The 17,869-nt window shown below is 40.8% G+C and overlaps 1 protein-coding gene across 1 annotated transcript in view; it reads right to left on the bottom strand.

Moving 5' to 3' along the window:
* Positions 1-421: 421 nt before the first annotated feature.
* LOC147171829 (trafficking kinesin-binding protein 1-like) overlaps positions 422-17,869 on the bottom strand; it is a 45,973-nt gene continuing 28,525 nt past the window's right edge. The window contains 13 exon segments of the mRNA XM_086077794.1: positions 422-2,951; positions 2,953-3,768; positions 6,087-6,180; positions 7,788-8,216; positions 9,858-10,177; positions 12,243-12,482; positions 12,571-12,647; positions 12,770-12,907; positions 14,359-14,433; positions 14,515-14,645; positions 16,343-16,421; positions 16,694-16,802; positions 17,281-17,507. Coding sequence (XP_085933920.1) covers positions 2,819-2,951; positions 2,953-3,768; positions 6,087-6,180; positions 7,788-8,216; positions 9,858-10,177; positions 12,243-12,482; positions 12,571-12,647; positions 12,770-12,907; positions 14,359-14,433; positions 14,515-14,645; positions 16,343-16,421; positions 16,694-16,802; positions 17,281-17,507 — 2,868 coding nt within the window. The 3' untranslated portion in view covers positions 422-2,818.

Here is a 17,869-nt window from a genome sequence, read left to right as displayed (position 1 = left end):
GCTCTGGAAAGGCGGGACATTCTGTACAATACTTCAAGCTGATTAGACAATGCGGCATTGTGAACATTTGTTTTGACCAATCACAGCCAAGGATGAAAATGTCGTCTTCGTTTTAGTCGGGGGGCACGAACATCTTTACCAGCTAACATCTTCTTTACCAGCTAAAAATGCACAAAGCGCATCCATCTTTGGTTTGTTTGCCCTTGCGTCTGCACTGGATTCCTGGTTTCGTCACAGCTGTATATCCCGCCTCCAAACACAATGTCGCTCTGTGATTGGTCCAAACCAGTGGTTCGGATCGGTGGAAATCAACGGGCTCGGTACAAGATGTATTCCCGGGAGTTTGTGAACTCACAAATGCCGCGAGAATTCATCTTGCAGAGCAAGGTTAGATGAATAAAACATTTTGAGCAGAATTTTTTTGACATGATTCCGCCAGGACTACACGTGTTACAAGTGTAAACTAAACGATTATCCAGCAATACACTGTACCTACCCCACAAAATCGGCCAGTTCTATAATTGTTACAATTGTGTGATCTTCATGTATAGGCAGCACAACGAAAGCAGGCTCCATTCTTGCCCCCCCAAAAAGTAAACAACATAATTTGCATTTCAGTTTTTATTTTTTTTTTCAATCCAGAGTTCTGTAAAATAGAACACCCTGTCCCTGAAAATAGTTTGCTCTCCTCACTTAAAACAAATATATATGTTAAGAACTCCTTCATACTTATCCATATGGTTTTTAAGTTAACATGAATAGATGAATACATTCAGAAAAGCACACAGACGTATGCACCTTTTTAACATTGTTCAGTAATATGTCACAACTTCAAAAATGGGAACGTGACAAAATTAGCCATAATAGCATATTGCAGACTCCAACATAAAAACACTGTCAATGTGAAATTTTGAAAACAGACAAGCAAACATACATTTTAGAATTAGTCAATGCAATATTGAGCTCTGTGCATTTACTGTATGTACCCAATCATCAGTAGTAGTACTTGAAATTAGAGTTGAAAGTGTGCCTCTGTGCAACACAACATTTTTCACCTTTCTAAGGGGACACAACATGTTGCCCAAACCATTTGGACATGAGTAGATTTGACACTTTTCTACCTGCATCCTCACTTTCTGTCATAGAATCGTAATGTTTTGCAAGGAAATGTGGGATGTCATGCCATGGACGAGTTGTTATTTGCCCATTTCAGGCATACTGCACGATTCCCATAAACACATTCTTAAACTGAAGAATTGTTGTACAAAAATGAATGGCTTCATCACACATTCATTTGAAGGAGGCACGGCTAGAAAAGAAACACTCCACATATTCATAGCACAACCAAAACATAATGGCTACAGGTGTGTCACACCAAATCATGTTCCTCAGGTCTTCCTTTTCCCACCAATTTATTAATCATGTTTTAGATTAACAAGCAGAGATTGCGGTTGGGGAAAATTCAGCCTTTATAGAGCAACTTCCAGGAATTTGGGAAATTGTTTTCCAAGCTTTTAATTATTCTGAAAGCTTTTTAAAACGTAGAAATGCAAGACCTAAGGGGGGGGAGGTAAATATTTTTTAGGCACATACTGTATGAACATTCAATCATAGCAAAGCACCCACATTAAAAACGCCAACCTGGATGTTTTCAATACAAGTCACATAATTACAATTGGAGTGTTTCTCTGCAATGGCAAATACATTTTTATTTCTGTGTATTTATATTTGGGCAGCAGTCAATTATATGCCATAATGGCCTGAAAATAAAAATTACATGATTTGAATTTTCGCAGCGATAAATGCAAATGTACACATAAATCAGGGAGAGATGCTTCATAAACTAACACATCTCAACGCCTTAGTGTCACATTTACAGTGAATGAAGAATGAAGCTGTGGAACAAAATCAAACTATTAACATTTAGGCACATATTTTGATTCCAAGTGTTGCAGCTGAATACCAGTACTTTGCTTTGGTATTCGATCTGCTGGAGGGTTAGCAGACTTGAACAAGACAAGAAACAATTCCTAACTTGACACTTTTATTCAACCTGTGTTCCAAGTCATTCATATTCAGGCCAGTGTGGGCGTTTGAATCTTTCCTTTTAGAACTAGTGCAATTGTTCAAGTTGAGCAGGTAAATGGGAGGAATGAAACATTTAAATAAAGCTTTCATTGTGTTTCATCAGATTATAAGTCTTCAAACATTCATTTCTATGTTAACTCATTCACTCTCAGCCATTTTCACTGAAGCAACCCCCTTCGCTCCCGGCTGTTTTACTGGATTTTGACTTTTTTTGCAAGGCCCACAGAACATTGTGTTCTATTGCTATAAAAACGTGGAACCTACCAAAAGAATGATTAGAGTATCTTCTTTCATCAGGAAAAAATGTATATTTGTATCCGTTTCCGTTTTGCAGCAATTAGCATTAGAATATAGCTAAGTTTCATCATTATTCACAAACCTGTTGAAAACACTGGGGAAAAGAGCTTGTTGCAACATGCCTAGGTTGATCTCTTATACACTGCTGCCACCCGCTGGCCATTTTCATTGCTTTAATAAATTTAAAAAAAAACGTATAAATATATTTTTGGGACCATGGCAATATTTAAAATAGAACATTTTTATACGTTTTTGGGAGCAAATGAGTTAATAGTATAGTGTATAGCACCGCACACGGGAAGGAAACATCCTTATTATCGACAACAAAAGACAAGTAACGGCCCACACTAGTTCAGCCACCAACATTTCATTTACTTGATATTGACTCTTACGATTATTGTTAGTTGGACAGTGTAAGCTTTCAGACTCCGTCTTAAACATTGCTAAATGAGTCTTGCAGCGTTTTACTGGAGGTGGCTTGTCTCTGTTTTGTGGCTAGCGATGCGACAGTGTCCAGTGCCTTCGTAAAGACAGTGTGATTCATTTGTGTTTGACTTACATCGTGTGTATACTGCTGGCTGAGTTTGTGGGCCTTGCATTGACTGTGGCATGAGTATGTCAGTAGTATGGGGACCACATGGATCTTTCATAGCCATACTGGCTCCTACCATGGCAGGATAGCTTCTATTCCTCCTCAGTCCTGTATTCAGAACCAGTGCAGTGCTCCCAAGCCCAGTAGAGCAGAATGGAGCTAACAGACTACTTGCAGGTGCGATGGAAGAGGTGTGAGGTGGCAAGGTGCGGAAGCTTTTAAGTTTTTCCACCAGTCTCAGGTTCAACATCTCTGTTTGACTTTTGTCATCCGTCTGGCCGCCTCGCTCTCTATCGGCCTCACCTAGCACTTCCCTCAGAATGATGCGTGCCGGCTTAGAGGCCAGGAAAGTGTCAAAATATGGCGGGTCGTCATCAGAGGGGCTGAATTGAAAATTGGGGCAGGCGGCAGATTTGGCACAAGAACGGGGGGAATTTGGCGGAGTCGAAGGCTGGAGGAGGAAGAGGCTGTCGGGGCGTTTTATCATCACACTGTCGTCATTCTCGTCCGCAGTGGTGCTGGACATTGGCTGCTTTCTTCTCATGGACCCTCGGCTGCTCGGGTCGTACGCCGAAGCGGAGATCCCGTGCTCCAGAAGGAGGCGTCCGAGCCCTAGCGAGGTGCTGGTGGTCTTGGTGGAGTCTCGGAGGTTGGTGGAGGATTCAGCAAGGGAGAGGGACAAGGAGTCTCTCCTACGTGGGGTGCAGCAGGGGGTATAGGAGGGTGTATGAGGAGCAGAGAAGACTCCCGGAGTAGATGATGTACTGCTCTGACAAGAGGATAGAGCTGAACTGTAAATGGACGGATGAAGAATGATGGTGGAAGGGGGACAGATGGTTGGGTGTAGTAGTTGCAGGGACAGAAACAGTCATTAGATCCATGTTTGCGGTTAAAATCGAGGAATTATACCTCATAATGTGGAGTTAGTAATCACACGCAAACACTCAGAGGTGGCAAATCCAGGTCCAGAAAGTAAAACCCCTGCCACACTTTGGCTGTAGCCCCAGGTGCTAGCTAGATAGCTCCCTAGCTAGCTCCCATGGTGCTTGTTTACCTGCTAGGGAGCTAGCTAGCTTACATCCATGTTTGGGGTTGTAATCAAGGAAATATGACTCAATGTGGAGTTAGTAATCACACACAAACACTTCAGACCAGAGGTGGCAGGTGCTAGCTAGCTAGCTCCCATAGTGCTTGTTTACCTGCTAGGGAGCTAGCTAGCTAGCTACATCCATGTTTGGGGTTGTAATCAAGGAATAACTCAATGTGGAGTTAGTAATCACACACAAACACTTCAGACCAGGGGTGGCAGGTGCTAGCTAGCTAGCTAGCTAATTCCCTAGCTAGCTCCCATGGTGCTTGTTTATCTGCTAAGGAACTAGCTAGCTAGCATCAGGGGCTAAAGTCAAACTGTGGCAGGGTTTTTACTTTCTGGACCTGGATTTGCCACCTCTGCTTCAGACTAACACGGCAGGTGTCAGCACATGACAATTTCTGAGACAATCTCAACAGCTTCCAGGAAAATTCCCCCAATTTATTTTACAGTCCTTAATTTCTAACCATCTGATTTTTGCCCTTTATCAGATATTTCTTAATAGAACACTGTAAATTCCGAGTACAAAGTAGCTTGTACTTTCCTGTTCACCTGCATTGTGCATTACTGACAAAACAAAGTAAACAGTACAACAGATGAAGTAGTACAAAAAACAAACATAAACATTCAAATGTGTCATGGGCAAACTTTACATTTACAACAGGTGAAGGACCAGATAAATTTGTGGGGGCAAACATTAAATGTCAAATTCTCAATGGCATCAGCGCAAATCATAATAGAGTGGGGAACAATTTTAATTTTTGTTGTTGGGTTAGATTTTTATGATGATTAAAACTAACATTGGCATGTCGATTTAAAAATTGGTGAGTTTTTTTTTTCTAGCACGTCAAGTTTTTTCTCTCCACCATTTACTTTCCAGATAATACAGCTAACCAATGGAATTTTGTTTAAGACTAGTCAGAGCCAATTACGATTGGACTCATCTACAGCTATGTGGAAACTTGTTTGTGCAGTCACAATTGAAACAGTGGTGAGAGTTGTGTGCCGGTCTCAATAGTTCAGTACTATCAATACCTGCAAATTACAGAAAGATAGCATCGTATGAATTATAAGGATCACAATGAGGATTTTCTCTTAACCTTGTAACTATGGGCACACAGTTCTAAGTTCAATTTAATTTTATGCTTTGTTTTTTTTAGCTTTCAAACATTCTAACTATTCTTAGTGTTTTATTTACACAAAATAAACATTTACTTTACAGTAATTAATATTTTTTAAGAAAACGGGGATCTTCTAGCTCAAAAACTTGACTCAAAAATGAGTTAAAGCAGCTGTCAGACCCAATTTAACAAAAACTGTGTTTTCCCAATGTAATTGTTATCTGTCCCTTTACCAGGAAGTAGCATGCCAACTAAAAGACGAATGGACAAAATAATAATAATAATAATAATAATAATAATAATAATAATAATAATAAGCCGCTTCAAAATATCTAAGAGTGGCCTGAGGATTTAGCGCAGTGCTGTAGAACGAGTGCAAATCCCTGGGATCTATCACTTGAACAATGTGAGGTAATATTTATGCACCATGAATGAAAAACCTTTCTGGTTCAAATCGTAACACAATTGGACGTGATCAGTGACTGGGTGCAGTACGTCGAATTTTAAAATGTTTGTTAGTTAACCAACTACTGAGAGCTCTTGAGGCAAATTCAGATGTAAGACTAACATTTAAGCTGATTGAAATCCCAAGACATTTTGAGTTGTCAGCCTTCCATCTAGATTTGCCTCAAAGTCTCCAATCCCACAGCAACACACTCCCATGCCTTCCCTCACCCACATGCAACCCAGTGGGTGCACTCATTGGGTCTGCTCTACGCCGGCCATGACAACCATATGATACAACTCCACTTCCTCTTCCTCAACACATGATCTGTCAAGGCCAATAAAATCACAGGGACCAGGTAAGCTAGATGGTACGGCTTTGGCAATTTGAGAGAGATGTGCCATTCATAGATTAATTACAACACACTTTCAAGTAATTGAGCTTTTGATTTACCTTGAGGTCAGCTGATCAAAGGGGTGTAGAATCCTGCAGGTGGTGAATGTGTAGGTGGAGCTCGTGTGGGACATACACTTCCCTGGGAAGTTAACTACATGGAAAAGAGGAAAGGAGAGGTTGGGGTTGAATACATGGGCAAGTTGTTAGCATCCAAATTACTCTACAGAAATAATGCAATCACCAACAAACTTGCAGAAAAGGTCCAACATTTATAGCAGAAACCCAAAGCTAAAGCTGCAGCATTTGTGTAACCAAAGAATTGTGTTAAGTCCATGTTCAAGTCACGTTTCTTGTTCTAAATGAAAATGAGCTAAATTGAAAGACTGTGCTTGTGCTGGGAGGTAACCCACAGAGCAAAGTCACAAGGTCAACTCCAATATTAACCAGTGAAGAGTGTCATGCCTTCATGTGACTTGGACAGCTGCTTTATAATAACACCTGATATATGAGCTCACATGACCCTGAGCAGAGTCTGTGTGCTGCATGGGGCTGTTAAACTATGCAGTTCAAAAGCCACTTTGACATTAGTAGACACAAAGGACAAAGGACTTGGAGTCTCAGATTAGAGATTTGTTTTCCAGTACTGAAAAAAAAACGGAAACGTGCATTCACTGGTCACATCATTCTGCATGCCTACACAAACTAATGAGATCAAGAACTAACGCAATACGCTTTTCAAAGATAATTATTAAAAAAATTAGCAATTTAAAGGGAGTCTCAACCCAACAATTGTCTTTACAATAATGTGTTCTATGCGGCCCCACTCGTTTAAACATGGTATTCTGATAGCTATTGTGTTTATTGAATATGAATAAAGCCGCAAAATCCACTTTTTTCATCCATCTCAGGGGGCGGCCATTTTGCACTTGCTGTCGAGCGGCCAATCATGGCTCAGCTTGCGAACATCGCATGACCAAACTCAGAAAACAGGTGAGCCCTGATTGCTCGTTACCTGAGCAACTATGATGTCATTTTCAGTCAGGTGGCAAAAAGGCCGTCCCCCTTGCTATTTCATATTCCACAAACACAATATTAATCAGAATGCTGTGTTTAGACTAGTGAGGCTGCATAGAACATATTATTGCAAAGAGAATGTTTGAATTGATTAAGAATATGGGCATTATTGTGTTTGCAGTGTGCAGCGATATCGAATTTCATCTGTCTATCTTAATTAAAATATTTTAAATTGTGATGAAGTGCACCGCTACTACAATAACCAAAATAACGAAAATATACTCTATATGTCACTCGTGGGAATTATCTTTTAAAAAGGTACATTTGCTATACAGCTCTTGTAAAGGGCTTTACTAGATTGTAACCATATACACAATACTGCAATCAGTGAGCATAAAAGTTTCTGCTTGAAATAAAAATAAAGCATTGCAGTGGGAAGGAAAATTTGAGAAGAATGAGTTTTTTAAAGGGAATAAATATAGAATTAAAAAAATAAAGTACTCTGTTTTGATGGTGTTGGACGACAGCACAAACTGGGACTGCAGGTGGGACGGACGGATGTGCTGATGTGTGCAGATGAGTTACCATGCAAGACGGGGTGTCACACCGGGATGTTGTGGTGTCTGCTGTTCCCCGAATGCTCCCCTCCCACCCTTTAGACTACACCCCTACCTCCTGACAACCCCATGCTCCAGGGTGGGGATGGGGTGAGATGATGTGACACCAGCTAAGAGGCAACCTCACCAGGCATGTGTTCCAATGTGCCCAGTTCCTTGAAGTCCACATGCCCATTCATCTCAGAGGAAGATGGCGTTGAGGAAGACGTCGTTGGGCTTGGAATAGCATCTTTTGTTTTTCTTTCTATTGTGCCTGCCCTTTCACAATGCAGTGTTTCTGAGTGGCTACTGGCATTAGTGTTGGAATTTTTGCTGCAGCAGATGGAAAGTGAAGAAGTGGAGTACAAAGGGTCGAAAAGGCCGTCTCTGGACAAGCCTGCGCATGAGTCACTTGAGACATCGTCCTCCTCTGGCTGGTCCAGTTGCCAGCCATCCGCCTCGTCCTGCTCATGTGATAAAGTGCGGAAGCCCTTTGTGACCACGCCGGGCCGAACATCCAGCAGAGCGCCCATATGAGGTTGAGCCAACTGCTGCCATGCATAAAGTGTAGCAGAACCTGGGGGTTCCAAAAGACAAGAAAAAGTTTGATTTGCACAATTCTTTGCAAACATTCTATTATTCAGCAAGGATTTCCCCCACCCGATCTCACCTTTTTGTGCTCAGCATAACAATTTTGAAAACGTACACCCATTTTTTAAAATCAAATCATCAAATCTAACAAAAAGTTTTTCAGTAATGACAATTAAACAATCAGCCACTGCTATTTGTTTGCATCAATACAGGCTACAGTATATACTTCAGATTTCATTGTATATACCAAGTAGGAGTGGACATTTAATACACATATATATGCAGACATACACAATACGTCTGCACTAAATGTCATGCTATATTTACATGTGTGAAAGTACTTTTAAATACATATCCAGACAAACATACAACACATGAAGCAGACTGGTATGTTTTTAGAGTGTGCATACATTTGTAAATGTGGCGCACAAATAATTTTTAAGAATTGTTAGTATACAAAATAATGTCGCAAAAAAAGAAAGAGGAAAGTAAGGTAAGAAAATTAGGACCATTTTATTCAAGTCGTTCACCAAGAAGATAGATTGGAAGAACAGAAAAAGGAGTGCAAAGACAAAACTTACACAAAGGAAAGAAATGAACAAGGGTGAAGTAAATTGGACAAAAAGTAATGTATGCAACATATTTTCAAACCCTTGTGGAATGGTGCACTTAAAGCCAAAGCACACAACACTTTGGAGTGTTAATCTCACTAAATGCAGTGCAAATAATGTCAATAAAGCTTGTACTGACAAGAAAGTGTGCGCTAAAAATGCACCACTCAGTGTGCCCTGCTTATTTTTTTGCATTTGTATTTCTATGTCAGTGCAGCTGATACAATTGCTCGTTTTGCTTATACAATGCATGTTGTGAATCAATAACATCGGACAATAGATGGCGCCACATTACCAGAAAATTTGTTCTGAGCATGCACACAAGACTGCACTGAAAAGTAAATGTTTCAAATGCGTGCACAACTTTATTGTCCATCCATTTTATATAAAATTTTGTTGATATAGTATAGTTAAAGGCATCTTAGCCTCTCAGATGATTTGTATTTAGTTTGATATTTAAAAACTAAACACATAGCCAAGACAAATTCAGTACAAAAATAAGTTTTGTCTGAGTTTGGTGTTTTAGAATCAATTAATAATGTGAAGTTTAGTGTCTTGAAAACATTCTTAAAATACGCTAAATGGCAAAACTGTGTGATAGCATGTTCATATTTCAAACCAACAGTGTGGTTGTGTGTGCCTAAAGTAAAAGGAATGCTGCAGATTCAAACTGCCTTCCTGTGCTTCTAACACATCGAGCAGACCTGTGACTGCAGCTAGAGGAGGTTGAGGGTGAGACTGTACCGGCTGGAGGCTGAGCGCCATTACATCCGAGCCCCGTTGCAAATTTGGGCTACTTAGAAAAATTTGGGAACGACGATGGGTATGTAAAATCAAATACTGATCGTCTAGCTGATTCTGATGTTGGCTTTGATTTTGTGACAGAGTCCGATTGTTACTTGATTTAATGGGATCTTGTGGGGATTTATGAGCATTCTCATTCTGTAAGGGAATCGGATTGTTTATGTCATCGTGCGGGGGATTAAAGAGATTGTGAAGGTGAGAAGAATAATCACCTTCTAGTGGCTTTACAATCTGCAGCTTCTCCGGTAGGTAGGATCTGGCGGTGAACGAGTATCCTGACCACATGCTCCCCAATGACGTGAGTGAGAACAAACTCTCTGTTGGTGTCTCTGGGCCTCCGCTACATTCACTGCCTCCTTTTTCCTCCTCCTTGGCCAGGTAAGTCAACTTTCTCTCCCTCTCTTCTTCAAAGAAACGTTTTTCCGAGAGGTAGTTGTCGCGGCGTAGAGACAGACGCCGCAGGGCTGCCTCCAGGTCCCGACTGCCAGGGGTGCCTGGGGTCCCAGGGGGCCGCTTATTTGAGTCCTCTGACCTGGACCCACAGACAACGTTGTTACAATCAATCAAGCTTGTCATCATATTTACATAGAAAGGTACATAATTTATCACAAACTTGCAGTACATAATCAAATCTATATTTTTCAGAGGATTTGCATTTTTTTAATACGAGTTTCTGTCGTAATTCACTATACTGAATTGAAATATTTCTTTAGTTTTACAATTAGGGATAGAGCAATTATCGGTGCCGATATTAAGCATTTTGACGAATATCGGCATCTGCCTTTTTTTATTATTATTTTTTTCAGAAGGCCGGTAAAGCTGCTATATCATCACTGAGCGGCGAATACTTGCGAACTTAGTGAATTTTGGGTTCTCGTCAGGGTTCGCAAAATGTTGCAAATATGATAGCAGTTTTTACTTGTCGCAAAGTTTTCCTTGTTGCAAAGAAATTCAGAACTTTTGAACAGACAATTTTTCACTGTCTGCGTTTAAAACCCTGGCGAAAAAGTTCACAAGCGTTTGTTGCTCAGTGATCTTAAGAGATCAATTTAAAACAGTTAATTTTAGGGAATTTTTTATTGGTGTATTTATTGAAAATATCAATTTATAAGAGATGCTGCTGAAACTGGGAACTCCCTCTACTCAAAATGTAAACAAAAATAAGTGCAAGTTTAACATTTCGGCTATGGTTTTGTTAACATTTTAAACCATAACTGTCTATTCTCTATATGGTTAAATTAAAAGAAAAACAATTATTTTGCTCAACGGCATTTCGACAAAGTTACGTTTTTTTACTTTTGACGCTAATATTTTTTGTTTTACTGCAATTAAATATTGGCTCCAAATATCGGTTATCTACGACGGCCATTAGGGCCACGTATAATTGTTTTTGTTTTTTGAGGACGGGGGCAATATTCCAAGAAAAAAAAAACTCAAAAATTTGCCAATTTATAAAGTCGCTAATTTTTACTTTATAAAGTGGCAGATTTGTGAGAAAATAAACTCAGAAACTTACGAGAAATACACGTAGCGTAGCTATAGTCTAATGTGAGGATTTGTTGGTGGTTAATGGGACACTGTGTATAAAATTAAAAGGCAGGATGGAAACAGATTCATTCTCAAAACTTTAAACTTTACTTGTCATACATGGCACAACACTTCGTGATCCCCTATCAGCTGACTAAACACTAACCAATCAGAAGCTAGCAAACTTTAGGTAAATGCAAGAGAATGATGGAGAGCAGCAAATTCGACACATCAACTTAGCTACTTGAAAAAAAAAAAAAAAGTATGAATGTGTGAATAATAATTCTGGGAAAATAAATGTACAAGTAAATATTTATTTTAACAAATGAACTTAAATGCTTGATCCTCAAGGTGTGGACCTTCGCAAAGCGAGGTGTCTTTGTCGCTGGCAGTACTCAACGCTTCAAAGAGTGAATGCTGTACATGATACGGTTAAAGCCATTATCATCTCCTCATTTGAAAACCCGACCGAAAAGTATTGGCACAAACATCCGAGTAGTACGATGCATGTATTTCTTGTAAGTTTCGAGTTTTTCTCTCGCAAATCTGCTACTTTATAAAGTAATATTTATACGTAGCCCTAATACACCGTCGTAGTTATGGGCCTCTTTGACTACTAATAATCGATATTGGCCCAGGAAAAGACATATCGGTCTATCACTACTCACAATATGGTAGTTTGGATGTAACATCAACAGACATATTACCTATAATTTTATAGATGGTAAATGTAATTTAAAGGGTAAGGCAACCCAAAATTTTTCTTTACAACAATATGTTGTATGTGACCCCATAGGGTCTATAAACACATCATTCTGATTGATAATGCATTTGTGGAATATGAGTAAAGAGCAAAAGCCTCCCATTTTAATCCATCTCAGGGGGTGGCCATTTTGCCACAAAACGGATGGATTTCGCTGCTCAACTCCAATTCCATAATTGAAATTTTAATCAGAATGCAATGTTTAGACTAGTAGAGCTGCATACAACATATAATTTTAAAGAAACATTTTGGGTTGACTTTCCCTTTATGAGTAACTGACATTTTCTATGAAATAGACAATTAGTACCCATAATCTGGGCTCTCCAGGATGCAGCTACTTCTGTTGTCCAGCATGATTCCACTTCCTGTTTCGCTGCCATACATGGAGTTGGAGCGAGGTGTGCCCACCTTGCTGGAGCAACCTGAAGTGATGCATGATGACTGATTGGAACCCGGGATATTGAGGGGGGAGGGGGAAAGCGACGAACGCTGCTGACGCATAAGGTTGAGGTTTTTCACAGTCTGGAACACACGTTTTGGCTGCAGTCTAATGTGAAAATCACACGGGAGAAAATAAATGAATGAAACATCAAACTACGGCTCGCATTTGAGGCAAACCAGGTTTCTAATTGCACCTTAGCTCCTCAACATCTGGGTCATCCATCTGAAGTTCTTTTCTCATGGTGCCTTCTATTTCTGCTGCCAGAGAGTCCTAGAAAAAAAAAGGTTTGTTAATGCGCTAATACAACTGGCATGTAAAGCTTATATTGTGTTATGAATTCAAATCTCACATAGACCAACTTAGATAAATTTTCTTCACATTATCCTGCTCACCATTGGGAACAAGCCCAGAGAATGGAAACGCCTCTGTGTGTTTGATGGAACAGCTTTATTTCTCAGGTTTTTCAGCTCTTCTTGAGCCTCATGTAGCATCTCCATGCACTCCGCATACTTGTCCTGCAACTCACGCAACTAGAAGAGAGCCAAAGAAAAGTCAAAGTGAAAAGTAAAACTATGAAAGTCAAAACCATATCAACACAAGACACACAAAAAAATCTGATTTGTTTGTGTGTTTACTATCAGTACTATATTCTAAGGGCAAGCAAGGGGCAACTTCACTGCAAAATGGATCAGTGTACTCAGCAGACAATTAGTTCGGTAAGCCTTCACAATCTTATAACATTTGTAACAAAACTTTAAGCAGATGATGATGCATCTAACATGTTTATTTTTTAGATTGAATATATATAGTGGTGTGAAATTAGCAATGTGACAACATTTTCCAGTGTGGTTGCAATTGGCACTTCAACCTGTGTATTATGCACTAAGAATTTTTAAAATCAGACAATGATTTTTATGTTCGAAGAACTGAACTTGTGGGAAACATTTTTGTGTGATGTCGCCTATGGAAAATCTGTTTTAAAAACAAACAAACACAAAAACACCTTCAAAGTAGAAATGTTTGTGATCAAGATTTTTTTGCCTTCCTTTTTTTTATTTTTTATTTTTTTACTTCAACTCTTAGCAAGGATTGTTGTATAGCTCTGGGAGCGCCATCTCTGTAATGTAGTGTTGAGTCTAAAAAGTTCATTTTTTCCCACGGTTTGACCATCTAAAGCAATGAATTTGACAATCCTCTGTGTTATTATCTTTCACAATTTCGAGGTAGCTTTTCTCTTCTTTAAAAATGTAACCGCAAGTTTGAACAACGGTTCCTCAGAGGGACTTCACTTGGCAAGCCGACCACCGATTACTACATTCGTTAAGTTTGTCTCCTTTGGGTATATGTAGCAGAAAGATGGCGGCAAAACATGTCAGCCTTGCGTAAGGTGAGGCGCGACCCATGTGATATAATTAGCGATGACTTGACCTCTATATATTTACACTTTACATATATTTTTAAAAAGTATGTTGATGCGCTAGAAGTTTTTTTTGGTGGAGATTATTGAACTTAATAGTGTGTTGTTAAAATTAATGAACATATATATATAAAAAAAAAAAATTCCAGACACTGTCCCCTCAATTTCTACAAAAAAATGGCAACCACTCTTCACAATGCGAGTTAAACTAATTACTCAATGCATAATATGAATTTATGGAAATTGTATTTGCAATTGCAAATTGCATTGCATTTACAAAATGCTAAATAATAATTTCCCCCCATTTGGGTATCTTTATATATAGTGCCTATCTTCTGCCTAGTATCACATTAGATAGCCTCGTTGTGCCTAATGTTGTATCCCGGTAAATTGATTTTTAGCTTTACATTTATTATAGTAACTACAGTATATGACCCCCCCTTGTCCTGTCAAGTGCTAGTTTCTAGACTTCTTCAATATAGCAAGAAAATAATTGCATTATGTACCATATTTACAAACATTATAGGTGTGCTCAAGGTTGCTACTGCAGAAAATATGACTTACCTCAGCAGTGAGTTGTCGCTGAGCATCTTTGGCAGCTCCTAGGTGCTGTGTGAGTTCTTCATTCTCCACAGCGTACTGCAAAAAAAAAAAAAAAAAGTATATAAAATGCACAGTATAAATAATATAAATACAAAAATACAGTGCAGGAATACACACCATCTTGGCCTTTTTCTGGAGGTCTACTATCTGGGAGAGAAGATGAGTGATCTCTTCCTGCTGTCTGGAAGCATCCTCGGACTTCCTCGCCAGCTCTTCCGCCAGAGAGGATATTTGCAGGTTGGTAACACCTGGGAACATCAAAAGCTGTTTATCAGAAATACTTCACTGGTGGGCGGGTGCGCCTCCTGCCCCCGCCCGGTTGGGGAGGGCCCCGCTGGTCGCTCCTCTTAACTCACTACACTAGGTTTGCACAATACACTTTTATAGACATATAGGGCACATAACACACTTTGGGGGGGTGGGGTAGGGTGGAAACACAGTCTTCACCCTACAACTCCCCTCCAATTTTAATGCACCACACAACTGGAGGGGGGGGGGGGGGTTGTGGGGGTGCCATCGGTTGGGGACCGCGGTATAGAGCAGTGCTGCGGTCCCCTGTCCGTGCCCCCCCCCCCACCTATTTTTTTTTTTTTAATGCACCACATACACTCACTGACATGCCTGGGAGGCGGTTGGATCGGAGCGTAGGGATATAATTTCCCTCTGCTCCGGTTCACCTGCTCCTAATTTGAATGCACTAACACACACACACACTTGTATATACACTGGGTGGGGTCACATTCACGGTTTAGGGGTAGAGTTCGCCAGTCGGCGAGCTGGCGGACTCAGTAACAGGGGTTAACTTTCACAAAGAACGCTGGGGTGACGACCGGGGCCTTCCCCCGCTGGGCCTGGGGTTCGGGGGTGTCGGCCGTCCTCCGGTGCCCCCATCTCCCCTTCTGCCCCCGGTGTTCCGTCCCTCCACGCGGCGGGGGGTGGGGTGGGCGCGGCTGCCCTCTCCGCTCCGCTGTCCGGCCCCTCTTCAGCGCCGGTGCCTGGGTGCGGGGGGTCCCCGGGGGCTGGGGGTCGGGGGTTGGGGGGCTGCCGGTTGGTCGGGGTGGTGTCTGGGGGATTGGGGACGGCTGGTGCGGGGGTTGGGGGCCGGTGGGGTGCCTGGCGGGCCTGCAGTGCCCCGTCCCGCTGCGTTGGGTCGGGGGCGCGGGCCGTGTTGGGGTGGGGGGCGCTCCTGCTCCTGGGTTTGCTCTCCGGCCGGTGGCCCTGGCGGGGCCCGGGGGTCGTCCTTTGGCACTGCCGCGGCCTGGGGGGCCCTGAGGTATTGCGCTTGCTCTGTCCTGGCAGGGGTCGACGGCTCCCCTCTTTGGTGGAGATTTTCATGCATGCCAGATCCACCACACCAGCATCTGTCGAAACTCAGACACAATCTGCTTCCTCCTCAGGTCATTGAATTGGTGGAGGCTGGTGTCTGTGGATCTCACTCGGCTTCGTCTGTCCTTCCTTCCTTTCCTCAGTCTCTCCTTCGGTCTCCCTGATTTTTTTCGGGGGGGGATTTGTTGGAATTTAGATGTTTCTGGGGTTGGGGAAGAATTCTGGTGGGTGGCCCGGTGGGTGGTGTCTGGTTGGTGCTGGATTTCACCTTCCTTGGTTTTCTTTGGTCCCCTCGGGTCTCCTGACGGCGGTGTTCGGTTTAGGTGAACAGTATGGGATTTTTTCTAATAGGTTTTTGGTGAGCTAACAAATACACGCACGCACGCACATACACATACAAAAAAAAAAAGAAAAAGAAAAAGAAAAAAAATATATATATATATATATAAAAAAAAAAAGAGCAATGATGATGACATTACCGAATGAACAATACTGAGCTCTTTAAAAAAAAGAAAAAAAAAGAAAGAAAAAAAGAAATACTTCACTGCAGTCAAACTAGCAAAGTGGTTAGCACCACTTTCACAAAACTGTGAACATAGTAAGGTGCTTAAATACTCACGAAGTTCTTTGACACAGTCATTGACCAACTGTTGCTCTTTTTCTTCATAGCAAAGGGTTTCTGTCTCCAAGTGGCTTGCCTAGAGCAGAAAGCAATAAGAGCACACAATCAAACTGATAAATAACATATCTAAAACCAGAGGACAGCTGTCTTAAGGAAAAAATGCAGAGTATAGTATACTATATATATATTGAGTGGTCCACATACATTCATTTAAATCACACAAGTGTAATTGTACATTACCTTAAAGTGTAAAAAATTATGATGAGGTTACACAAATACTGATGTGCATAACATCAGTGTGTGTGGTGATGGTGGTGGTGGTGGGTCTTTGTATGCGTGTGTATGAACCTCAGAGCGCAGAGATTTATTTTCTTCTTCTAGATCTTTTAGTTTCTTCTGCAAGGAGTCCAGGGGGAAACAAGTTGGTGTTGACACGTTGCTTTCAATGGGTCGCACACTATTAAACACATGCGTGCAGATAATTAGTAGCAGTGGATATTATACACAAAGTTGAGTTATACACAAATACATAATGTAATTAGGTGAAACAAATTTAGATGTATCGATAATTTCACCAGACATTTTGTACATAAAATATTAATTTTAGACAGTATACTATATTGTATTTATTATTTGTCTATTATTTGGCTTTGTTTTTCCAAATGGAAAATGTCTTGACGTAATTACTTTGTGAATTGGTTTTAGAGGTATACATATAGACAGTATCTCATTTTTGCAGATATTTAGTTATATCTTTTCATGGGATAACACTGAAGAAATGACACTTTGACACAATGACAAGCAGCCTGCGTACATCTTTTATAACAATTTAAATGTATTGTTCCATCAAAATAACTCAAAATACAGCCATTAATAGCTAAACCCCTGGTAACAAAAGAGAGTACACCTAGAAGTGAAAGCACCTAAAATGTCACTATTTTTTGTGGCCACCATTATTTTCCAGCAGAGCCTTAAGTCTCATTGGTATGGAGTTCACCAGAGATTCACAGGTTGCCACAGGAATCCTCTTCCACTCCTCCATGACAACATCACTGAGCTGGCTAATATTCGAGACCTTACACTCCCCCACCTTCCGTTTGATGATGGTCTTGGCCAGTCCATCACATTTACCCTTAGCCTCTTTAGCAAGGCAGTGGCCAAACTGGGCAGTATTCCAACATGATAATGACGCCAAACAAACCGCCATGATGACTCAACATCTCTGGGGCATCCTCAAACAGAAGGTCTAGAATCATAAGGTCTGGAATCATAAGGTCTGGAATCATAAGGTCTCGAATATAGGCCAGCACCATGATGTCCATCATGGAGGAGAGGAAGAGGATTCCAGCGGCAACTTACGATACGATACGATACGATATACTTTTATTTTCCCCGTGGGGAACTTTTTCCTGGACTCCGTCCAGCTGCAGTTACAGTAAGGAAGAAACAACAGAATAGAAAGAGATAAAATTAAATTAAATAATAATAATAAATTAAAGTTAAATAAGAAGTGCAGCAATAAGA

Source organism: Leptonotus elevatus, chromosome 6 (genome assembly GCF_054856555.1).
Source record: "Leptonotus elevatus isolate MCC_2025b chromosome 6, RoL_Lele_1.0, whole genome shotgun sequence".
NCBI lineage: Eukaryota > Metazoa > Chordata > Actinopteri > Syngnathiformes > Syngnathidae > Leptonotus > Leptonotus elevatus.
The sequence above is the reverse complement of the archived record's forward strand: the minus strand, read 5'-3'. Positions and strand labels throughout refer to the sequence as shown.